General features: G+C 42.3%; 1 protein-coding gene across 1 annotated transcript in view; it reads right to left on the bottom strand.

The window, feature by feature from the left end:
* Positions 1 to 26,318, bottom strand: part of SH3PXD2B (SH3 and PX domains 2B) — a 142,434-nt gene that overhangs the window by 28,327 nt on the left and 87,789 nt on the right. The window contains exons 6-8 of the mRNA XM_044280729.1: positions 10,698 to 10,723; positions 6,678 to 6,812; positions 954 to 1,058 (exon numbers count right to left, since the gene is read on the bottom strand). Coding sequence (XP_044136664.1) covers positions 954 to 1,058; positions 6,678 to 6,812; positions 10,698 to 10,723 — 266 coding nt within the window. The remainder of the gene's footprint in view (positions 1 to 953; positions 1,059 to 6,677; positions 6,813 to 10,697; positions 10,724 to 26,318) is intronic.

Genomic DNA, 26,318 nt, shown 5'->3' with positions numbered 1-26,318 from the left:
GGCCATCAAGAACCTCAAGTGCTGGACCTGATAAGAAAATGGTTGAGATTTCAATGCCTGCATACCTGGGTTCTTATGAACTGACCAAATCTCACTGTTGTCCAGAGTATAAAGAATGCATAATGTTGGCCTCCCTAGTCAAATGTTTAAAGGGTTGCTTCCCTATCTTGTTACTTACAAATAGAAATAGTTAACACCTGTATTCTGTGAATAGAGCTGTGGTTCCTACTTCTCATTCCATCATCTTTAGCATGAGGCACATGCCTTTGGCATGCATATAAAGATTTCACTTGGAAGCAAACCATGGACATGCAAGACATGCAAAATACCAGTGCAACAGAAGGAGACACGGCAATCACAGACAAGAAAACAAGCCTCTCTGCACCTGGACCCCATCCACTGGTGTACAGGTCCCCAAGTGTCCTTCGGCGGCCGACGTGCCTAGGCAAGGACCAGTATCTCCATGGGGCTGGGAGCATGTGGGGAAGCAGGAAGTGACAAAATAAGACATGAGGATTTGTCAGTTTTTTTTTTTCAAATATCCCTTTTAATCACTGGGTACTTGGAATCCAAGCAGACAGTCATATTACAACAATAATACTACTTCCTGTTGTTAAAAAAGGTTCCTTTAGTTTTTTTCTCATACAATTACCAGAAGTGCAGAGTACCTCCTAAAAAGGCTAAAATACAACATACACTTACATAATACACAGACTAGTAGGACTTGTTTAGACAGCACGTGACACAAATATTGATGTACACACATAAAGCTGTGACGGAGAGAGAACAGTTTTTAGTTGACAAATGTATTCAGTGTTTTAATCCTTTTAAACGTGGGGCATGAAATGGAAGTGCTGATAGTTTCCAGGGTACCGTGCATTGGCACATTACTATTCTGTGATGGTTGTTAGTGAAGTGACTGAATAGTAAAAGCCATTTTTTCTTATTCTTACCTTCTTCTGGTTGAATTGTAAAGTCCTCCTGTCCCCCATCTTGAGCCTCTAAGCAAGTAGCAGGGACCCATCCTTGTTCATCTGCAGTACCGACAAACCACCAGCCTGGAGAAACAGCACATTTTATCTTTTTTATAAAGGCACTGACCCTTGTCATACGGTAAGTGTTGCGTTCTAGAGCACTGAATAACAATGACTAAAATGTATTTTACATACTGTGGGTAGCCAACGTCAAGATTTATTAAGAGCACCAGCCAAAAATGTCAAGAATTCAGACAGAAAACCCCTTTGTAACATTCCTAGTCGCGACCGACAAATACAGTAAATACTAAGTGACTAAACGGTATCTGGGTTAGTATAGCTGTGTTACAAAGTGCACAGATTTACACAACTAAGGCTACTTTCACACCTGCGTTCGATCGGATCCGTTCTGAACGGATCCGCTCATATTAATGCAGACGGTGGCTCCGTTCAGAACGGATCCGTCTGCATTAGAACTTAGAAAATTTTTCTAAGTCTGAAAGTAGCCTGAGCGGATCCGTTCCGACTTTACATTGAAAGTCAATGGGGGACGGATCCGCTTGAAGATTGAGCCATATGGTGTCATCTTCAAGCGGATCCGTCCCCATTGACTTACATTGTAAGTCGGAACGGATCCGCTTGCCTCCGCACGGCCAGCGTTCAGGTTTCACACCAGCGTTCAGGTGTCCGCTCACTGAGCGGAGCGGAGGCTGAGCGCTGGCAGGCGGATGCATTCTCAGTGGATTCGCCTCCACTGAGAATGCATTAGGGCCAGACGGCTGCGTTCAGGGCCGCTCGTGAGCCCCTTCAAACGGAGCTCACGAGCGGACACCTGAACGCAGGTGTGAAAGTAGCCTTAAACTGGAAATAATGGCATAACAATTAACACAATGGGATTACTCTCCTGTCATGTCTCCCAGTCTTTTCTCTAACACCAAACCAAACTGAATAGTTACAACCCCCACCATAAAAAATGGAAATACATGGATAATAAACCAAGCCCAAGGGTCCAGTGAGAGGTGCGGCAAAGCCCTCTGTGACAAGAAGTGCAATGTGATGTGCACATGACATTCAGCGTCCCCTGCTGCTTCACTCGAACTGTAGGGCTGTGACCAGAATGCTTTAAAAGCGTTCAGCCTGATCTTTACAGCAGACACTTCTTTTAAGCAAGATATTTTCTTTCTAAAGATGTGTATTAGGCTACATGCACACGACCGTATGTGTTTTGCGGTCCGCAAAAAAAACTGATGACATCCGTGTGCTGTCCGCATTTTTTGCAGACCCATTGAAATGAATGTGCCTGCTGATATTTGCTTCCTGGTCCTTCATGGCATACAGGAAATGCCCTCTCAGCCAGTTAGCAGTAACCCGCCACAAGCAACGATTGTCAAAAAGGACCGGCAAAGGGGACTATGAAGTACTGGAATAAAAACAGCAAGGAATCGCTAAAGTATGACTTTTTTTTTATTGTATACCATGGGAAGCCTTTAAAAAAAAAGTTTTCATGTTTTAGAATTTTGGGTGATTTTTTTTAAATTTCCCTTTTATCTATATTTATAAAGGAATCCTAAAATTGTGCATTTTCCAAGCTGACCATTAAGCCTAATAATATGTGAAGACTTCCTGTTTACGGCTCATGTGGCTTCTGTAAAGCATATTTCTAGACAGTATAGATTGGAGCTTACGCAGGATGCTCTGTGACCTGTGCAGAAGTCATTGTGCAGGAAAAGGATCCTGTCTTATCTATGCAAAGGTTTTATTTAGCATTGTAATCCTGCCTGTACAGAACCCTTTTTTTTTTTTTTTTTACATTTTTTTCTTGATTTTCAATGTCACTATCTTTTTTAAAAGCAATAATATAATCCTGCAGTTTTCACCCAAGCCTAATAATATGTTGCTATTATTGAGCTTGGTGGCTTGGGTAAAAACTGCAGGATCATATTTTTTTATTTTAATATAGTGACATTGAAAATTGAGAAATATGGTGAACATAAAAACAAGATTTAGACAATAGGTATTTTCTTGATAATACATTCCTTTTAACCCTTAGAATGCTGGAGTTTTTATTTATTTAGCATTTTCATTTTTCTTTCCCTATCTTCCTTAAGCCATAACTTTTTCCGTTCATATAGCTGTATGAGGGTTTATTTTTTCAGGGACAAGTTTTACTTTCTAATGCCACCATTAATTATGACATAAAATGTAGTGGGGAGCGGAAAAAAATTCCAAATAGGGTAGAATTGAAAAAAAAAAAATCAATTACTCCACCGTTTTACCGGTTTGTTTCCCCACGACATTCTATTTGCGGCAAAACTTACTCATGCCCTTCATTCTCTGGGTCAGTACGATTACGATACCCCATATGTATAGGTTTTTATGTCTAAATAGTGTAAAAATAAATATAAACTTTGAAAAAAATATAAATTTTAAATCAGATTTAATGTCACAGGCTCAACTAATTCAGACCATTGGATATAGGTGCTCAATCCTAGGCGTACCCGTCGCCTATATATTATAAATAAACAATAGAAATAGAAGAGATGGATGGCACACTAATATCTGGTGTCGCAAGAATTAAAAGTTGCTATACATTTTATTCGCACACAAAATTACATTAAAAACGAAAAGTGTTAAAAATAGAAAATTTTTAAAAATTAATAATAGTAGTATAAATTCTGTACCACAATAAATGATATAAGCTCCAACGTTAATAATAATATTGTTAAAAATAACGTTAATTGAACCACAATGTTGGTAATACTGTTAAATAATATCTATCAATAGGAAATAGTGGTATTATCAATAGCAGTCTCTGCACAGCCTATATGAATTAACAAAGGTGGCAATAATCACAGCCGTCTCTAGATGGCAGTGATTCACAATGACAATAATAATTCAATGGATGCATCAAAGGTCCATAAATTCTCTAAAATTAGTATGATATAGATCCAAAAAAAGAAAATGTAAATGAATAAATATATGGAAAAATAGAAAAATAAAAAATGCAAAATAGAAAAAATGTCTTCATTCAATAATCAGTCCTCAAGTCACTGTATATAAATTAATATTTCAGTTCATATGTATACATATCCCATTCCGTTGTGGAGGAGTTCATGGAAATCTATATTATTCAGCGAGCCATTAGGTTTTATCCTGTGATCGGTCCTTAGTTCAGGTCACTCCTTTGATACATAGGCCGTGATCGTATAGTCACAAAGTCTATTATCACTTATAGTGTAACATTCAGTGCTAAAACATATAATACTATGTTTTATACGTTACCACTCGCCGATCTGTGGATGCTTTCTCCCCTCCGTGGTATTCTTTCTCCTGTTGGGGGTAAGTCCCGCTGCCCTCGGCGTCCCACGCGGTGGATTGTTTGAACAATCCACCACGTGGGACGCCGAGGGCAGCGGGACTTGCGATCAAGCCATGCCGCCAACAGGAGAAAGAATACCACGGAGAAAGAAAAATAGAAAGAATACCACGGAGGGGAGAAAGCATCCACAGATCGGCGAGTGGTAACGTATAAAACATAGTATTATAATATGTGCCAACACTGAATGTTACACTATAAGGACTGATTATTGAATATAGACATTTTTTCTATTTTTTATTTTTCTATTTATTAATTTACATTTTCTTTTTTTGGATTTATATCATACTAATTTTAGAGAATTTATGGACCTTTGATGCATCCATTGAATTATTATTGTCATTGTGAATTGCTGCCATCTAGAGACGGCTATGATTATTGCCACCTTTGTTAATTAATATAGGTGGTGCAGAGACTGCTATTGATCACTATTTCCTATTTATAGTTAATTTTTAACAGTTTTACCAACATTGTGGTTCAATTAACGTTATTTTTAACAATATTATTATTATTATTATTATTAACGTTGGGGTTTATATCATTTATTGTGGGACAGAATTTATACTACTATTATTTATTTATTTCTATTTTTAACACTTCATTTTTAATGTAATTTTGTGTGCGAATAAAATGTATGGCAACTTTTAATTCTTGCGACAACAGATATTAATGTGCCATCCATCTCTTCTATTTATTTTGAAAAAATAAAAATATATATATTTTTTACATCACCATATTCTGACCCCCATAAAATGTTTATAGTTTTATCTAATGAGCTGTGTGGCGGCTCATTGTGAGCTGTGTGTGTGTGACATTTTGATCACATTTTATTACATTTTTTTGGGCAAGAGAAGCAATGAAAAAATGGCAATCTGGCCATTTTGACTGTTTTTGCCGTTAAGCCATTAGCCGTCTCGGATTTTAAAAAAAATATTTTAGGCTAGTTTCACACTAGCGTTCGTCGGTCCGCTCGTGAGCTCCGTTTGAAGGAGCTCACGAGCGGACCCGAACGCCTCCGTCCAGCCCTGATGCAGTCTGAATGGAGCAGATCCGCTCAGACTGCATCAGTCTGGCGGCGTTCAGCCTCCGCTCCGCTCGCCTCCTCACGGACAGGCGGACAGCTGAACGCTGCTTGCAGCGTTCAGCTGTCCGCCTGGCCCTGCGGAGGCGAGCGGATCCGTTCAGACTTACAATGTAAGTCAATGGGAACGGATCCGCTTGAAGAGGTCACCATATGGCTCAATCTTCAAGCGGATCCGTCCCCCATTGACTTTACATTGAAAGTCTGAACGGATCCGCTCAGGCATCTTGCTCACTTAGAAAATTTTCTAAGTTATTAATGCAGACGGATCCGTACTGAACGGAGCCTCCGTCTGCATTAATATGATCGGATCCGTACCAGAACGGATCCGATCAAGCGCTAGTGTGAAAGTAGCCTTAATAGTACGGGTGTTTTTGGTCGCAGTGATAGCCATAATGTTTATATTTTTTGTTATTTAGTTATTTTTTTTATTATACGGAAAGGGGGGTGATTTAAACTTTTTTTTTTTATATATATATTTTGAAAGTTGTTTTTTTACTTTTTTGTAATGATTTTGAAGCTTGTATTTGAGCATATAAAATCCATTATTTTAATTTTGAACAATCATGGATTTTTAAAATGCATTTATTATTGGCTATTGCTCATTTCTTATGTTGGCCTACCTGGTGGCCAAAATAAGAATTGCAGCATTAATTGCCCTCAGCCTCTTCTGCGAGGCTGAGCGCATTCAAATCAATTACCGGCATCCTCACTGGCTCGCGCTTTCGGGTTTTTGAACATTTAGATGCCGTAGTCTCACTTGATCACGGCATCTAAAGGCTTTAATTACCGCAATCAACATTATTAACGGTCGCGGTAATAAGCCGCAAGTCTCTGCTGATTGAAACAGCAGAGACCTGCCAGCCAGGTGCAAGAAAGGTCATGATATTAATAGTAGTGCAATACATTTTTATTCATGGCGACTACTATTTTTTACTGTCATAACCTCCCCTCTGATCCTCAGCTGTGTCATGTGACAGTGACAAACACTCTGACTCTCCAACTGGCACAGCATCTTATGTATGGTCAGGAAGCCAGTGTTTCTATTCATTCCTGTGACAGCCTTGATGAATATTTCAGAAATTAATAGACATTTAGGGACATTTATCAAGACAGGCGTTCCCATACGCCATTCCTGATCCCCGGAGTCAGATGTGCCTAATTTATTAAGAGGCAGAGGCCTCTTATCCTGGGTTTCCTGTCCAAATTTTTACATAACATGATCTCTGAATACTTGTTTACTTACCAGACTCGTTTTTCTCAATGATGTCGACCACTTGACCAACACGCAGAGTGATTTCTGTGCTCTCCTGTTTGTCATATGCAGCAACCACCACATACTGATCCAAGACTAAGGGGTCAGCCGATGAAGAATCTCCGCCTAACCCAAAAAAAAGACTACACAGTTCATAAAAGGTGTATGTTTGCTATTCACACCTAAATGTAGGCAGTGACTGCCAGAAGATACGGTAGATAAAATCTACTAAATGTAATGCCACCATCAAAACTTACAGATAAAGTCTCAGTGTTCTCTGCATAAAGAATATTGCATAATCTGTAAAAATATCACATCACCATGGATTTCCATGATCAGTGTAACCTGAGCAGCATCAGGCCTTGTATATAAAAAAAAATAATAATAATAATTGATGTGTACAATACAAAGTCCTAGGATAGAACAGTTTTAATGTTATAACATTCAGTCACAACTAGAGGGCACTACTACCCAAGAAGTGCCTAACCACTAAAACATTTCCTTCAGCAGCTCTGCACAAAGAATGTATCCACACTCACAAAGATCTCCATTTCCTTAATGTGATTAAAGGGGTCTTCCAGTTATAACAAGTTATCCCCTACTCACAGGAATAGGGGACAGCTATCAGATTGGTGGGGGTGCTACTGCTAGGAGCCCCACCAATCACAAGAACAGGGCCCCAAACTCTGTGGAGCCCCCCTGAAATGGACGGAGTGGCTGGTTGGAAAAACACACCACCACTCCATTCATTTCTATGGGAACACCAGAGATAGGTGAGAGCAGTACTCTGCTATCTCCGGCGCTCCCACATAAATATCCTGCGGATAGGGGATAACTTCTATGGGTCCACAAAAAGTGAGGACAGCACACAGATGTTATCCGTGTGCTGTCCGCATACGTGCTGCAAATTATAGAACATGTCATAATTTTGTCCGTTTGCGAACCACAAAATACTATGGTTTAAATCAAGTTTTTATGTTAAACAGATTTTTTTAACACAATTTTGGTGAGTGTTGTTTTCATTTTCCTTATCACTATATTATTTTAAAAAAAACTGCAGTTTTCACACTGGCCACTAGGTCTAATAATAAGTTGAGAATTCCTGTTCTGTACAGGTAACATTTCAGTAGCTATCACATTATCCTCACAGGCAGCATTACATTGACAGATATCAACTATGTATCGGTAAGACAGGATCCACCATTCACAAAGCGTATCCTCTCCTTCCTGACCTCATCACAGGTCACAGAACATACAAGTCAATGAGGTCCCCTCCTGTCCAGTGTGTCAATGACCCAGCTGCTTCCAAACAGGAATTGACACATTATAGACCTAGTGGTCAGTGCAAATGAAAACCAGATTTAAACAATAGGTCATTTTCTGATAAGACAATCCCATTAGTCAATGGGAGACATCTAAAAAGACTATGCATGTTCTCATTCGTTGTATATATGAATGCCTGTATTATCAGACATTCATATGTGTTGTTACATAACACCAAGTGAGCTGCAACTTAGCTACTCTGATACTATCAGCAGTGACTGGACAATGTGAATGAAAACACCCAGTTGTCAATTTAGGAGGTATAAGAGTAGTTTCATACGAGCGCGTCCAATGCAGAAAACGCATTTCATGTGGGAGCGTGACTTCCTCTTATGGGCGCTGCTCTTTTCACAGAACCACACAGCGTTATAATAATGTATAATGCTGTGTGTTTCTGCGTGACCTTGCATTTACTGAATTATACTGACAGCATTATGTCAGTATAAGGGTCCATTCACACGTCCTGTTTTTTTTCATCCTGAAAAACGGTCCGTTTTTTGCGGATCCGTTGTTCCTGAAAATGTTTCCGTATGTCATCTGTATGTCATCCGTTTTTTGCGGATCCGCAAAAAACGGAAACATGTATACATTTCAATAATCAAATAAAGTTGTTTGGATTTCTTTGAAAAAAAATTGAAAAAAAAAAATAAAAAAAAAATTTGTTATGTGTTTCCAGGAACGGAATCCGCAAAAAACGGATGACATACGGAATGACATCCAAATGTCATCCGTTTTTTGCGGATCCATTGACTTTGTATTGTACCAGGATCCGATTTTTCAGGACAAGAATAGGACATGTTTTATATTAAAACGGACATGCGGAACGGAACAACGGAAACGGACAGCACACATTGTGCTGTCCGGTTTTTTCCAGGACCCATTGAAAATGAATGGGTCCAGATCTGGTCCTGATCTGTTCCTGAAAAAACGGATAAGATCAGGAAAGAAAAAACGGACGTGTGAATGGACCCTAAGGCCTCAGGCATACAGATGTTGTTTTGTGCATCCAAGCCGTATTTTCCGTGGCCCTGCAATAAAAATAGAACATGTCCTATTCTTGTCCGTTTTGCGGAAAAGAATAGGCATTTCAATTATGGGCACCCGTTCCGTTCTACAAATTGAGGAACGCACACGGGCGGCATCCGTGTTTTGCGGATCCACAATTTGCAGGCCATAAAACACGGCACGGTCGTGTGTTGGAGGCCTAATTCAGTAGATACCAGATTGACCAGAGACACACAGCATTAAAAAATATTTTACAAATTCTAGAGCGTCAATTCCGTTTCTGTTGTGCTGTTCCTGTTAGGGTAGTTTCAGATGATCGAGTTCAGTGCAGAAAACACGGTCCGTCTGAAAGCGAGATTTCCCATTATGGATACTCCTCCTTTCACAGGACCACAAGGAATTGTAATGCTTTATAATGTTGTGAGTCTCTGGCCAACCTTGTATCTACTGAATTATACTGATATAATGCTGCCAGTATAATTCAGAAGATGCAAGGTCACGCAGAGACATGCAGCATTATAAATCACTATAATTCCTGTGAAAGGATCAGTATCCATAATCGGAAATCGCGTTCCCAGACGGAGCGTTCTTTCAGCACTAGACACACTCATATGAAACTAACCCTAAGGCCCCTTTCACACTGGCGAGAATTCCACGCGGGTGTAATGCGTGAGGTGAACGCATTGCACCCGCACTGAATCCAGACCCATTCACTTCAATGGGGCTTTTCAGATGAGCAGGGATTTTCACGCATCACTTGTGCGTTGCAAGAAAATCGCAGCATGTTCTATAGTCTGCGTTTTTCACGCAGCGCAGGCCCCATAGAAATGAATGGATCTGCGTGAAAATCGCAAGCATCCGCAAGCAAGTGCAGATGCGGTGCAATTTTAACGCATGGTTGCTAGGAGATGATAGGGATGAGCAACCCCATTAAAGTCTAATCACTGTATTATTTTCCCTTATAACATGGTTATAAGGGAAAATAATAGCATTCTTAATACAGAATGCTTACTAGAATGTGGCTTGAGGGGTTATAAAAAAAAAAAAATTAACTCACCTCATCTCCTTGTTCGCGCAGCCATCATCGTCTTCTTTCTTCTTCTTTCATGACCTGCAAAAGGACCTTTGATGACGTAATCGCGCTGACGTCAGCGCAGGTCCTGCTGAATGAAGATAGAAGGATCTTCTATCTTCATTCAGCAGGACCTGCTCTGACCTCATCGCGCTCACCACGTGGTGAGCGCGATTACGTCATCAAAGGTCCTTTTCCAGGTCCTGAAAGAAGACGATGCCGGCTGCGCAAACAAGAAGATGAGGTGAGTAAATAATTTTTTTTTTAACCCCTCAAGCCACATTTTAGTAAGCATTCTGTATTAAGTTTGCTATTACTGAACATCGGAAAGCAATCGCAGTCAAAACTGACTGCAATTGCGTGCCTACTCGCGCGGTTTTCCCACAATGCACACGCGACGGAACGCCCGTGTGAAAGATGCCTAACAGGAACAGCACAACAGAAAAGGAAAAGAGACTTCAGAATTTTTATATGAGGGGGGTTTAAGTAACTTACACTTCTGTCAGAGGCTCGGCTAGGAATTCATTGGTTTTCCTGAAACCTCACATAAATGAACAACCATACATCAGAATTCATACTTGTATTTTTATAAACATGCACAAGAATCTTACCAAGTTTCCTCTTCCCAATAGGCTCTCTAAAAGAAAAAAAAGAGCAATTAATACAAAATAACATGAGTCTGGCCTCAGAATAGATTTATGAAATGAATAATGGTGCAATGCACTGATCGGCAAGCCGTCCATTTGCTCCACAAACTAAATACAGCTCCACATTTTGGTAAAAACAGGGCCAATGCACCCACAAGAACTAGGACAATTTGTTTCTGGAGGACTTGTTCACATGAGTAAAATCCGCCACAGTAAATGGCCCGGCTGTGAAATCTACCATCAAAATGCGAACAGCAGCTTTCCACTGACTTCAATGGACAAAATGCCACCATCTGCATACATGGTGGCGTTTTTTTCTACCGCTAATTGAGATCTGCTTCTGAAGTGGTATGTCACTTCTTAAAAGGGAACTGGTAATGAAGTCATGGGGCAGCAGGAAGAACTCTAGTAGTTTTAGAAGAGTTTCTTTTACCAAAAACACTTCTGAATTATCCCATCCAAGGGCTAGATAAGAGAAACCCTTAACCCTGGCAAAAAAGGTTTTAAATCCTCCTCTAAAAACTCATCCAAATCCTCAATTAAAAACCCTTCTAAAGCCGCCACCCAAAACAACTTATTTCAGCCCCTAATTTTTCTGCCATGGCTTTTGCTGTGTGAACATACCCTGAGGTGACCCAACTGTTCCTCTACCAGGTAAGAGGACACGACTTCTATTACATGTTTCTAGCAGGTTTGTTACAGAATGTATGGATACCATCAAGTGTGTAGGTTTATGATGGGATGGTACAGGGTAGATTTATTAACCTTATATAGAACTTTTCTTTGAACTGCTTTTGGTTGTTAAAGGCAAAAGTTCTGCTTGTGGTGATAGAATAAATAGTCAATGAGGAACATAATCATTTAAAACACATCTGCCTAAGGGCTCATGAACGCGAGCGTAATGGCTCAGTGCCCCTGCTGCGGACTGCAAATAGTGGTCCGCAATGCACTGCCTTAATGGTTCTGCCATCCGCAAAATAGGATATGTCTTATCTACTGCGGTGCGGAGGCACAGACCCATATCCCACGGTAGCGCTTCATAGTGCTTCTGATGCGTGCTTCTGCTCCGCAAAAGATAGGTAAAGTCCTATCTTCGTCATATGTTGCGGATTGCAGACCCATTCAAGACAATGGGCCTGCATCCGCACCACGAAGTGCACACGGCCAGCGCCTGGATATTGCGGACCAGCCTTTTACAGACCGCAGCACGAGCACTGAGCCATTACACTCGTGTGCATGAGCCCTTCCTGTGAACTTCACCGCTACAATAGGTCCAAACACCTTTTTTTCCCCTCCAATTGTGACATATTATGTAAAAAGAAGAGGAAATTGGATCCACTCACAATGGCTACTTCTGGAAATGATTAGATTCTACTTTTAATATGTGATAATGGAATAAGTTGTGTTCAACATTATTTTAATGGCGAGTTTTCCTCCAAAAGAAAGAAGCCCCCTCATTTGGATGGGTGCCGCCTTTTGATTTGCAGCTGTACCTTGACTGCAGCAGAATATTTTCCTACAGCTTGCGCTTAATAGGGCTATACTGAGCAGCAGCCAGATTATATTCAATATGCTGAACAAATGTCCGTAGACTTCCATTCATATTCCAAGCTGCGTAAAATGTGTGAAAGCTCTTAAACTAAGAGAATAAAAAGATGAATGGTGACAGATGATCTGCTGGAGTGTACATTTCCCTCGGCACACATTCAATGATGTAAAAGAGATGCCTGATTAATGCAGGGCTTGGTTCTCTTGGCCGAGTTTAACCCTTTAGACATCATCATAATAGACTGCAATGTCAAGTGCCCCAGATGTTGCCAGCGACAAAATCTGGTATTAAAACCTATTCAGCAGAATACTGAGGGCTAAGTGCACACAAGTGGTATGGCACAAAGCCAGCCCACTACCACCTGTCAAAAGAGAGCATCACAAACCACTGTGACAAGCAGTCCTAGGAAAAGCTCATACTAATTCACTATACCCTATAAAACGCATGGTGCTGGGCTTCACCGTGTACTGACAGCACATAACTAACAAAATGATTTCCTGTGCTGTGCACAGAGCTGAACCCGGACATATCCCCCTTTTCACCCGGGCAGGTCATGCTCTGATGCTCTCCCTTGCAGGGGATTTTTTTGTTCACATTTTTACACTGCTAGGTAGAGCCTTCCGCCTAGCAGTGTTCCCGTTGAAGTCACTGGCGGGCTTTGGTGCTGGCCTTGCCGTTTTACAGGCTAGGGCAGCGTTAACACCTGGCCATTAGTGCCAGTGATGTCATAGGGAACACTGCTAGACGGAAGCCTTCGCCTAGCGGAGACCCAGTACGTCACCAGATCTGCAAAAAAAAAAGGGAGAGCATCAGAGAATAAAATGCTCCGATGCTGAACTCAGAGGGCTGCCTGGCTGAAGACGGGGTTATGGCTGTGTTCAGCTTTGAACCCGTACAACCCCTTTAATGGCTTATCCCACTAACCACAAATCATCTCCTATCCATTTGATAAGATATTACTATTAGATTGGTGAGGGACAGAATGCTGGGACCACCACTGACCAGAGGTCATGTGTTCTCTCCCCTGTATGAATGGAGCAGTGGTGAAGTATGTGTATTGTCCCTCTATTCATCTCTATGAGAATGCCGGAGATAGCTGACATAAGTGACCAGACATAGGAGACACCTATCCTAGCTCAAGTGAATGGGCACTGAACTACACTACGTTGTTGTCTGTACTGCCCCAGTTGTGTTCAGGGGCAAGGACACTGCCGGAAGGAGAACAGTAATAGGCCTCATGCACAAGACCGTTGTGTGTTTTGTGGTCCGCAAACCGCGGATCCGCAAAACACGGATAGCGTCCGTGTGCATTCAGCAATTTTGCAACAAAGTGCGGACAAGAATAGGATATGTTATATTTTTTTTGCGGACCACGGAACAGAGCAACAGATGCGTACAGCACACGGAGTGCTGTCCGCATCTTTTGCAGCCCCATTGAAGTTAATGGGTCTGCATCCGAGCTGCCAAAACTGCGGCCGTGTGCATGAGGCCTTTCTGTGCTGTTCATCATGCACTATACTAAATGGAATTGTAAATGCACTGTCTGTACTCTTCCATCATGGAGTAAGTGGATAAATTATACCCTGTCAGAAGGACAAACTCAAGGTCTTTTAAGATTAGCATTTCCAGTTGCAGTTGATGAATATGTTGTCAGACTTTCAATGAAAGATGGCAGGAGTTCTGGAGTCCACATTGCAGTAAGATGTGAAGTGGGTGTTAAAATGAGATGCAAATCTACAGTATTTGTCCTATGCTAAGCTATGTGCCCTGCAAGCTGGCTGAGGAGAGTGGCTTGCCTAAAAAGGAGGGGCTTTTCTGGTCTGTTCTCCATTGCAGGTAGCGGGGAAGGTTTCTGCTGCAGCAGAATTCTTCTCATCCAGATACACAGGGAAGAAATTAACATGGGCAAAGTCAGTTTTACTTGAGTCTGTGTTGGGAGTACTTTATGCCACATTTATCAAATGTCCCATGCTGTTTGATAAATGTATCTATCCTTAAAATTAACACTTTTCTAGAAAAGCTGCTCCTGTTTTCCTACTCCGCCTTCCTACCCCGCCTTCCTACCCAAGAGCGGACTGGGAACTTAAAGTGGCCCTGGAAAAAAAAAAGAAGAAGCGTTCCCTCATCATGTAACCGTGACATCTCTGCAGCTGTTTAGCATACAGACAAAAGAAAGGTGTTGTTTTAGTCAGCATGATCCACCCTACCAGGCAGTATACCGAATTCTATAGACACAATTATTGGAATGAGCTGTACTGGCATATGGTGCATCCGTTTTGTTCATGACGTCTGCCCCTGTGGCAGCTTCTGTAGTGCTGGAAGTATAAGGTACAAATGTCTAGGAAAAGCAGGAACTCAACTCTCTGCAGTAAGCCACCCTTAGTCATAGTACAGGACAGTGAAGTGTTGACGCACATAACACCCAGGATGTTGTTCCATATTGCCAATGGAAGCCCTGTTGGCACAAGAGCTGTTTGTCTCAAACCTCATGAACGGGGATTCCACAGTACAGCATGTTCATTCAACAATTCTTCTATTTAGTCCTAATGAAATGAAGATGCACTCTGTCTGCACTCCCAGAACACAAGTTTGGAGAGAAAATAGGATGCAGTGTCTTAAACCTAATTCTTCTTGAATAGCCCGAGACAGCATTGGCTCAGTACCACAGATGATTAAGAACGCAGGAAAGTGTATGCAAGACATTGTGTTCCACAGATCTCTCATGTGAAGCAATATCACATGAGCATGTTGATATCCACTGGGCTGCTCAGAGTAGTAGTATGCCCAGATGTGATCTAATGGATGGTAAATCAGTGTGTCGGGTAGCTGTCATTAGAAAATGTGCACAGGATATCTACCATGAGATATGAATTGACTATATACGTACACATGCACATGCAAATTCTCTACAATTGAATGTTGCAAATAAATGTAGCTACAAAAGCTATTGCAACCTAATGGAACAAGAGGTGAAAATACTGGGACTTCCAGTTACTACTCATGCAGAATGCATACAGTTGCTGACCAGTAAAATGTGTTTTTCATTGTCTCAAAAACTATGGATCATGGTAAGAGAGGGAATTCTATTAGTAAATCAGTTTCCGCATGTCACATTACCCTATGGCACAGGTGACCATCCATATATATGGCTAGTTCTGTGCATGGGCAGGATGTGGATGTCATTGCATTTGGGAGCATGGTGGTCATCCCTGTATGAGCTGTTTTGAGGGGGATGCACTATTGCACAATGACAGCACACTGCTTGCATGTCTGACAACACACCCGGCAGAAATCACAAGAGGAATGCTGTTCTCAGAATGTAATATAGTGCAGCCTCAGACGCGGACTCCGTAACTAGAAACAATCATATATTATCATAAGATTAAAAAACAAATCTAAATTCATTTCCGTTGGTCTGTCTTCTTTATTATAGTGGTGACAATGACGTTCTTTGACAGGTCACTTTCTTCACATGCAAATACAGCCAATATAATAAGTGATTGTGACATAAAATGTATTGATGTGTAGGTAAGAAATCTCAGTACTCATGGGAGATGTAATGGGTCAGTAGTCCCCTCCCAAGCCATAAACGCAGAGGACGAATACAAAATGCAACATGTCAGATAATGCTATTAACTAATGAAGCCCTAAGTGCACTCAGAAAAATAAGCTACATGCACTGCAAGTTAAAGAGGACATGCAGGATATGCCAGCTCACTGCCATGCTAACATTGAAGGGTACAGCTCAATCATACATGAGTGAACTTGGTCTTGTGGGTGGATCGGAAAAACCGCAAGGGATAGCGGTCATGCTAGAAAATGCTAGTTCAAATCTTGGGGAAATACAATAAGAATTGATTATGTGATCAGTGAGGTTTTCCCTTTGTAGAATTATCAGATTTACAATAATACCATTTTCAAATAAGTGTCTCAACAAAGGGCCAGGATGAGGGGCAGGCAGAGCAATGGCCACCTAGGGCGCTATAGAGGGTAGGATACAAAATAAAAATCTGTTGAAATTTTTAGAATCAGGAAAGGTTAGTAATATATATATTTTACCTCTGATGGGCATCTGATCTGAGGTCTGACAAGGGGGATATGATGTGAGTTCTAATGAAGGTCTGAAGATTTATTGTTTTATTTTAAACCGCTCTTCAGGCAGTGATACACGGAAGAGGGTCTGGTCTAATATGTTTTGAGAAGGCAGCGGCGCTGTACTGCCCTCTGTACACTATATAGCGCCGTGCTTGGTATTGCAGTTCAGCACCGTTCACCTGCTCAGCTCCTCCTGCTCTATAACACGCAGACTGCCATTTCATGGCGACAGGTCCTCTTTATAACAATGTAAAACAGTGACATGAAGAATGCACATTGTAAATAATCTTCTCAGAATAATTACAAACCATTTCCTGAGTGTTCAGGCATAAAGTATTGAGGATTAATGTCATCTGCCAGACAGTCTTTACCGGCATGGTCACCCTGGCAGAGCAGAATGTATTCATTTTAGCAGAGCTCTGTCTTGTTATTCCCAATGATTCGTTCTGGTCACACGACACAGTAACAAACAGGAGTTGTGCAATGAGAATGACGCTTATCCAGCCTCATTACTGCAATCATTCTCTACAAACATTCCAAGAAATCATAAAGTTTCTTGTTCCAATGGATCTGAAGTAACAAGAAGGGGAAAAGAGATGAAATAATGCTAAAGTGATCTGGCAGGCTAATCTCACCCACTATACCTGTGCAGAAACTATGGGAGGCATTTATCATTCCCCCCCTACCACTTGGGGGTTTGCAACTTTCCATAGAATGCAATACAGAATGCCTCTTACAGGCTTCCGTGGTGCATGCCATCATAGAATTCTGTTATGGTCCGTGATAACAGAATCCATTATGGAATTCTTAGATAACCTGAACGCCAAACTTGGAAATCGCAAGTTTGTGCAACACTACTTGCAACTCATTTTCATATATCTTCAAACTTTGTTTATTCAACACCAAATACACAGAAATGAGAAACACAATCTGGTGACTGTTTATCTCACCTACAGGGCAGTGATAACAATTTAATATGTCTAAAGTAGATGACAAACTCCCTTTAACCCCTTAAGGACACAGCCTTTTTACACCTTAGGACCAGGCCATTTTTTGCAAATCTGACCAGTGTCACTTTAAGTGCTGATAACTTTAAAACGCTTTGACTTATCCAGGCCGTTCTGAGATTGTTTTTTCGTCACATATTGTACTTCATGACACTGGTGAAATTAAGTCAAAAAAATATTTTTTTTTGCACCAAAAAATACCTAATTTAACAAATTTTTGGAAAAATTAGCAAATTTCAAAGTTTCAGTTTCTCTACTTCTGTAATACATAGTAATACCCCCAAAAATTGTGATGACTTTACATTCCCCATATGTCTACTTTATGTTTGAATTGTTTTGGGAATGATATTTTATTTTTTGGGGATGTTATAAGGCTTAGAAGTTTAGAAGCAAATCTTGAAATTTTTCAGCAATTTACAAAAACGACATTTTTAGGGACCAGTTCAGGTCTGAAGTCACTTTGCGAGGCTTACATAATAGAAACCACCCAAAAATGACCCCATCTAAGAAACTACACCCCTCAAGGTATTCAAAACTGATTTTACATACGTTGTTAACCCTTTAGGTGTTGCACAAGAGTTATTGGCAAATGGGGATGAAATTTGAGAATTTCTTTTTTTTGTCAAATTTTTTATTTTAACCCATTTTTTCCACTAACAAAGCAAGGGTTAACAGCCAAACAAGACTGTATCTTTATTACCCTGACTCTGCCGTTTACAGAAACACCCAATATGTGGCCGTAAACTACTGTACGGCCACACAGCGGGGCATAGAGTGAAAGGTGCGCCGTTTGGTTTTTGGAGGGCTGATTTTTATGGACTGGTTTATTTACACCATGTCCCATTTGAAGACCCCTGATGCACCCCTAGAGTAGAAACTCCCTAAAAGTGACCCCATCTAAGAAAATACACCCCTCAAGGTATTCAAAACTGATTTTACTTACGTCGTTAACCCTTTAGGTGTTGCACAAGAGTTATTGGCAAATGGGGATGAAATTAGCAAATTTCATTTTTTTGTCTAATTTTCCATTTTAACCCATTTTTTCCACTAACAAATCAAGGGTTAACAGCCAAACAAGACTGTATCTTTATTGCCCTGACTCTGCCGTTTATAGAAACACCCAATATGTGGCCGTAAACTACTGTACGGCCACACAGCGGGGCGTAGAGGGAAAGGTGCGCCGTTTGGTTTTTGGAGGGGTGATTTTTATGGACTGGTTTATTTACACCATGTCCCATTTGAAGACCCCTGATGCACCCCTAGAGTAGAAACTCCCTAAAAGTGACCCCATCTAAGAAACTACACCCCTCAAGGTATTCAAAACTGATTTTACATTCGTCGTTAACCCTTTAGGTGTTGCGCAAGAGTTATTGGCAAATGGGGATGAAATTTGCAAATTTCATTTTTTTGTCTAATTTTCCATTTTAACCCATTTTTTCCACTAACAAATCAAGGGTTAACAGCCAAACAAGACTGTATCTTTATTGCCCTGACTCTGCCGTTTACAGAAACACCCAATATGTGGCCGTAAACTACTGTACGGCCACACAGCGGGGCGTAGAGGGAAAGGTGCGCCGTTTGGTTTTTGGCGGGCTGATTTTTATGGACTGGTTTATTTACACCATGTCCCATTTGAAGACCCATGATGCACCCCTAGAGTAGAAACTCCCTAAAAGTGACCCCATCTAAGAAACTACACCCCTCAAGGTATTCAAAACTGATTTTACATTCGTCGTTAACCCTTTAGGTGTTGCGCAAGAGTTATTGGCAAATGGGGATGAAATTTGCAAATTTCATTTTTTTGTCTAATTTTCCATTTTAACCCATTTTTTCCACTAACAAATCAAGGGTTAACAGCCAAACAAGACTGTATCTTTATTGCCCTCACTCTGCCGTTTACAGAAACACCCAATATGTGGCCGTAAACTACTGTACGGCCACACAGCGGGGCGTAGAGGGAAAGGTGCGCCGTTTGGTTTTTGGCGGGCTGATTTTTATGGACTGGTTTATTTACACCATGTCCCATTTGAAGACCCCTGATGCACCCCTAGAGTAGAAACTCCCTAAAAGTGACCCCATCTAAGAAACTACACCCCTCAAGGTATTCAAAACTGATTTTACATACGTCGTTAACCCTTTAGGTGTTGCGCAAGAGTTATTGGCAAATGGGGATGAAATTAGCAAATTTCATTTTTTTGTCTAATTTTCCATTTTAACCCATTTTTTCCACTAACAAATCAAGGGTTAACAGCCAAACAAGACTGTATCTTTATTGCCCTGACTCTGCCGTTTACAGAAACACCCAATATGTGGCCATAAACTACTGTACGGCCACACAGCGGGGCGTAGAGGGAAAGGTGCGCCGTTTGGTTTTTGGAGGGCTGATTTTTATGGACTGGTTTATTTACACCATGTCCCATTTGAAGCCCCCTGATGCACCCCTAGAGTAGAAACTCCCTAAAAGTGACCCCATTTTGGAAACTACGGGATAAGGTGGCATTTTTTGGGGGACTATTTTTAGGGTAAATATGATTTTTGGTTGCTCTATATTACATTTTTGTGACGCAAGGTTACCAAAAATTGAAATTCTGAAATTTCATCTCCATTTGCCATTAACTGTTGAGGAACACCTAAAGGGTTAATGAAGTTTGTATAATCAGTTTTGAATACCTTAAGGGGTGTAGTTTCTTAGATGGGGTCAGTTTTGGGGAGTTTTTACTCTAGGGTACATCAGGGGGGCTTCAAAAGGGACATGGTGTCAATAAAAAAGGCCATCAAAATCGGCCTTCCAGAAACCATGTCGGTCCTTTCCTTTTGCGGCCTCCCTTTTACTGATACAGCAGTTTACGACCACAAATGTGGTGTTTCTGTGAACTGCAGTATCAGGGTAATAAATATTAAGTTTTGTTTGGTTGTTAACCCTTGTTTTATTACCGGAAAAAACTGATTGAAATGGAAAAGTGCCAAAAATAGCGGTTTTGGCACTGTTTTTTTTTTTTTTTTTTTTACCGTGTTAATCTGGGGGGTTAGGTAATGGGATATTTTTATAGAGGAGATTTTTACGGACGCGGCAATACCTAATAAGTCTACTTTTTTTTTACAATTATTTAGGTTTTTGACTATATTATCTTTTTTGATACAAATCTTTTTTTGGGTATCTCTAAAGTCTAAGGGTCATTTTTTTTTTTTTTTTATCCAATTATCTCATGTGGGGACTCATTTTTTGCGGGATGAGCGGACGGTTTTATTGGCACTATTTTGGGGGCTATATGACTTTTTTATCGCTTGCTATTAAACTTTTTGTTATGTAAGGTGACAAAAAAATTATTTTTTTGCACCTATTTTTTTTTTTTTTTTGACCGTGTTAATCTGGGGGGTTGGGTCATGGGGTATTTTTATAGAGGAGATTCTTACGGACGCGGCAATACCTGATAAGTCAACTTTTTTTACAATTATTTTGGTTTTAGACTATATTATCTTTTTTGATTCAAATTTTTTTGGGGGTATCTCTAAAGTCTAAGGGTCATTTTTGTAAAAAAAAAAATTATCCAATTATCTCATGTGGGGGCTCATTTTTTGTGGGATGAGTGGACGGCTTTATTGGCACTTTTTGGGGGGCTATATGACTTTTTGATCGCTTGCTATTAAACTTTTTATTATGTAAGGTGACAAAAAAAAACTTTTTTTGCACCTTTTTTTTTTTTTTTTTCCTTGACAGTGTTAATCTGGGGGGTTAGGTCATGGGGTAGTTTTATAGAGGAGATTATTACCAATGCGGCGATACCTAATATGTCTACTTTTAATAAATTATTTTAGTTTTTTTTGGGTGTCTCAAGTCTGAGAACCAGTTTTTTTTATCCGATGTCAGTGCTAAATTGGGATATAAATTTAGTACTCCATGGAAGTGTGATACTCCCTGAAGCAACCGTCAATGCAGAGGCCCGGATGATCGGGGCAAGTGTCGCACTGAGTAGTTGTGTCCTTCCGTATCCCCCTCCTGCGACACACTCTGCACTTTTTTTGGGTTCGTCCCTTCTTTCCAGTATGGGGGACCACACCTGGAAAGTGTTTGCCAGGGACGATCCGGGCACCTACAGTTCCCGAGGTACTCCGGCCTGCTCTTTCCCGGTCCGAAAAGATCAGGGCCTTGAGGACTGCCTCATAGAACTGGAGGAATGTCCCTGTGCTGCCAGCGCTTCGGGATAGTACAAAAGAGTTGTACATGGCAACCTGCACCAAGTAGACCGCAACTTTTTTGTACCATGCCCGGGTTTTGCGCATGGCGTTATATGGCTTGAGGACTTGATCAGAGAGATCAACTCCTCCCATATACCGATTGTAAGCGACGATACAATCGGGCTTGAGGACCGTTGCCGCGGTACCTCGCACAGGGACAGGGGTGATGCCGTTACCATGAATTGTGGACAGCATAAGGACATCCCTCTTGTCCTTATACCTGACCAGCAACAGGTTTCCAGTGGTAAGGGCACGGGTCTCACCCCTGGGGATAGGTACCTGGAGGGGGTGGGCAGGGAGGCCGCGTTGATTTTTCCGCACGGTCCCACAAGCGGACGTGGATCTGGCGGCAAGGGACTGGAACAAGGGGATACTGGTATAAAAGTTATCCACGTAAAGGTGGTAACCCTTATCCAGCAGTGGGTACATAAGGTCCCACACAAGTTTCCCGGTAACACCCAGAGTGGGGGGACATTCTGGGGGTTGAATCCGGGAATCTCGCCCCTCGTACACACGAAATTTGTAAGTGTACCCTGAGGTACTCTCACAAATTTTGTATAGCTTCACGCCATACCTCGCCCGCTTGGAGGGCACATACTGGCGGAAAATGAGTCTCCCCTTGAACGCAATGAGAGACTCATCAACCGCGACCTCTCTTCCAGGTACATAGGCCTCCATGAATTTGGCCCCAAAGTGATCGATGACCGGCCGTATCTTGTACAGACGGTCATGGGCAGGATCACCTCGGGGGGGACATGCTGCATTATCGGAATAATGCAGACATTTCCGGATGGCCTCAAACCGGGAGCGTGTCATGGCTGTACTGTAAAGTGGGGCCTGGTATAGGACGTCCCCACTCCAGTACAGCCTGACACTGGGTTTTTTGACCAGGCCCATATGCAGCACGAGGCCCCAAAATGTCCTCATTTCGGCTGCACTGACCGGCGTCCAGCCACCGGGCCTGGCCAAAAAGGAGCCCGGGTGTTGAGCGACGAACTGTTGGGCGTACAGATTCGTCTGCTCCACCATCAGATTTACCAGTGGGTCACTGAAAAAATGACAAAAAAAGTCATATTCAGTGTAGCCCACTGTGGAAATCTGGATTCCTGATTGGCCTACAAAATCAGGAATCACAGGCTCGTATCGCTCTGGGCTACACCAGACAAGTTCACCGGCAGGGGGCTCCGGTGGATTTAACTGGTGGGCCGGGAAACCAGTACGAGCCCCAGAGCTGCTCGTACTAGTGTGGGCCACAGGGTCCCTAACATGGCGGTCCCCTTGCTCCGCCTGGCGGCGTCTCCGCCGCCTTGGGGGCTCATCATCATCGCTAGATGATGAGGAGGATGCGGATGACAACAGGAATGTGGGGTCATCCTCATCCTCACTGGGACTCTCGGAGTCAGAGGCAATCTGGGCGTATGCCTCCTCGGCCGAGAACGTCCGGCGGGCCATAGGGGAGTGTGTGTCTGCGTGTATATGTGCGTGTGTGTAACTCTTTATTTTGTGTGCGTGTGTGTGGGGGCACGGGTGTTCACGAACTCACCCTAAAACTAACAGAAAAAAAATAAAATAAACTAACTAAAAAAAAGGGCAAAAAATGTGGGGAAAAAAATTCAAAACCGCTGATCAACCGTCCGAAGTTGATCAGCGGTGGGGTGTGCGATGCGCTAACAGTGGCCGGACACTAAGTGCCGGCCACAGTCAGCGTACACGAAAAAAAAAAAAAATGCACCCCAAAAAAGGTGGGGGGGCAGGGGGGGGGGGCAAGTGGCAGCACCCCTGGGGGGTCTAGGGTCACACAGCTGTGCTGTGGACCCCAGACACCCTAACTTAGGGTGATGCAATCAAAGTTCAAAAACTAACTTTCCCTTTTTTTTCCCTGCCTAAACCAAACTTTCCCTAGCTGTCCCTATGTACCTGATGGGGTCCTGGGGGGCACAGATCGGGTCCTGGGGGGCACAGATCGGGTCCTGGGGGGCACAGATCGGGGTGCAGGCAGCGGTGGCAGACACGTGCAGGCAGCTCCTCTCTCCTCCGGCTCCGGAACACAAAAGGAGGAGGAGAGGAGCGCCTGCCTCTTTTGAATCTGCCGCCGGACCGCCCACAGACCAATCAGAAAGCGATCCTGAGTGGTGATGTCACCATCACCACTCAGGATCGCTGGATGGTGATTGGTGGGGTGAAATCACACCACCATCACCATCCTGTTCCGGGTTATCGGGACTTCAAAGACCCGAATAACCCGGAAACGCAGAAAACCGCAGGTCTGAATTGACCTGCGGTTTTCTGCGATCGCATACATGGGGGGGTTACCGGACCCCCCGGCGCATTTGCTCCAAGTGCCTGCTCAATGATATGAGCAGGCACGGGGTTCCGATCACCGCCCGCCGTGCGGCGGTGATCGAAAATGCACAGGGCGTACATGTACGCCCTGTGTCCTTAAGTACCAGGGCATGTCCTTAAGAGGTTAAAGGGGCTGCTCGAGTTACAAACCGGATTCCAAAAAAGTTGGGACACTATACAAATCGTGAATAAAAACTGAATGCAATGATGTGGAGATGGCAAATGGAAATATTTTATTTGTAATAGAATGTAGATGACAGATCAAACGTTTAATCCGAGTAAATGCATCATTTTAAAGCAAAAATACATTGATTCAAAATTTCACGGTGTCAACAAATCCCCAAAAAGTTGGGACAAGTAGCAATAAGAGGCTGGAAAAAGTAAATCTGAGCATAACGAAGAGCTGGAAGACCAATTAACACTAATTAGGTCAATTGGCAACATGATTGGGTATAAAAAGAGCTTCTCAGAGTGGCAGTGTCTCTCAGAAGCCAAGATGGGTAGAGGATCACCAATTCCCACAATGTTGCGCAGAAAGATAGTGGAGCAATATCAGAAAGGTGTTACCCCGCGAAAAATTGCAAAGACTTTGCATCTATCATCATCAACTGTGCATAACATCATCCGAAGATTCAGAGAATCTGGAACAATCTCTGTGCGTAAGGGTCAAGGCCGTAAAACCATACTGGATGCCCGTGATCTCCGGGCCCTTAAACGACACTACACCACAAACAGGAATGCTACTGTAAAGGAAATCACAGAATGGGCTCAGGAATACTTCCAGAAACCATTGTCAGTGAACACAATCCACCGTGCCATCCGCCGTTGCCAGCTGAAACTCTACAGTGCAAAGAAGAAGCCATTTCTAAGCAAGATCCACAAGCTCAGGCGTTTTCACTGGGCCAGGGATCATTTAAAATGGAGTGTGGCAAAATGGAAGACTGTTCTGTGGTCAGACAAGTCACGATTCAAAGTTCTTTTTGGAAATCTGGGACGCCATGTCATCCGGACCAAAGAGGACAAGGACAACCCAAGTTGTTATCAACGCTCAGTTCAGAAGCCTGCATCTCTGATGGTATGGGGTTGCATGAGTGCGTGTGGCATGGTCAGCTTGTGGCAAGGCACCATCAATGCAGAAAAATATATTCAGGTTCTAGAACAACATATGCTCCCATCCAGACGTCATCTCTTTCAGGAAAGACCCTGCATTTTTCAACAAGATAATGCCAGACCACATTCTGCATCAATCACAACATCATGGCTGCGTAGGAGAAGGATCCAGGTACTGAAATGGCCAGTCTGCAGTCCAGATCTTTCACCTATAGAGAACATTTGGCGCATCATAAAGAGGAAGGTGCAACAAAGGCCCAAGACGATTGAACAGTTAGAGGCCTGTATTAGACAAGAATGGGAGAGCATTCCTATTTCTAAACTTGAGAAACTGGTCTCCTCAGTCCCCAGACGTCTGTTGAGTGTTGTAAGAAGAAGGGGAGATGCCACACAGTGGTGAAAATGGCCTTGTCCCAACTTTTTGGGGATTTGTTGACACCATGAAATTCTGATTCAACATATTTTTCCCTTAAAATGGTACATTTTCTCAGTTTAAACTTTTGTTCCGTGATTTATGTTCTATTCTGAATAAAATATTAGAAGTTGGCACCTCCACATCATTGCATTCAGTATTTATTCACGATTTGTATAGTGTCCCAACTTTTTGGGAATCCGGTTTGTATTTTTATTGATATCAATATCAGAACGGTGGGGGGGAGAACGATACTCGGCAGGAGGGGCGTAGTGGTCTGCACAGGATAGCAAGGCACATTAAGCAGCATTTTGACCAGACCTCAGGCATAATTGTGCCTTGCAATCCCGTGCATCCGATCGCCTGCGGCTGTGGCTACGGTGCCATTCACTTCAATGGATCGTCCCCTCCTGCCCCACAACATGGTGAGCCGGCCGCGATGTAGTGCATTCTGGACAGAGTCATCTGGTGTGAACGAGGACTAAACTTAGATTCATGTTGCACCACAAAGACTGGAACGCAAGCCAGCCACCTCCCTGCATAAGGAAGCGTGGCGATGCATTGAAATATGGTTTTGATTTAAAATTATTTTTTGCAGATCGAGCCCCCGCTTTAGTCCTTCGTAGTTTTTTATTTTTTATTTATTTCCACACCCCTGTAAAAGATACAGAATGGTGTAAAAATAATTTTAAAAAAGTTACTTACTGTTGTGAATCCCCTTCTATCCAGCACCACTGCCAGCGCTCCAAGCCTCCCCATTACTGCAACAATAATGTTTTGTTTTTAGATGCAGTGATGATGTCCTGTATGGTACGAGTCCGCTGAGGTCAGTG

Source organism: Bufo gargarizans, chromosome 2 (genome assembly GCF_014858855.1).
Source record: "Bufo gargarizans isolate SCDJY-AF-19 chromosome 2, ASM1485885v1, whole genome shotgun sequence".
In the NCBI taxonomy this organism is placed as follows: domain Eukaryota; kingdom Metazoa; phylum Chordata; class Amphibia; order Anura; family Bufonidae; genus Bufo; species Bufo gargarizans.
This window is presented reverse-complemented; position numbering and strand designations above follow the sequence as displayed.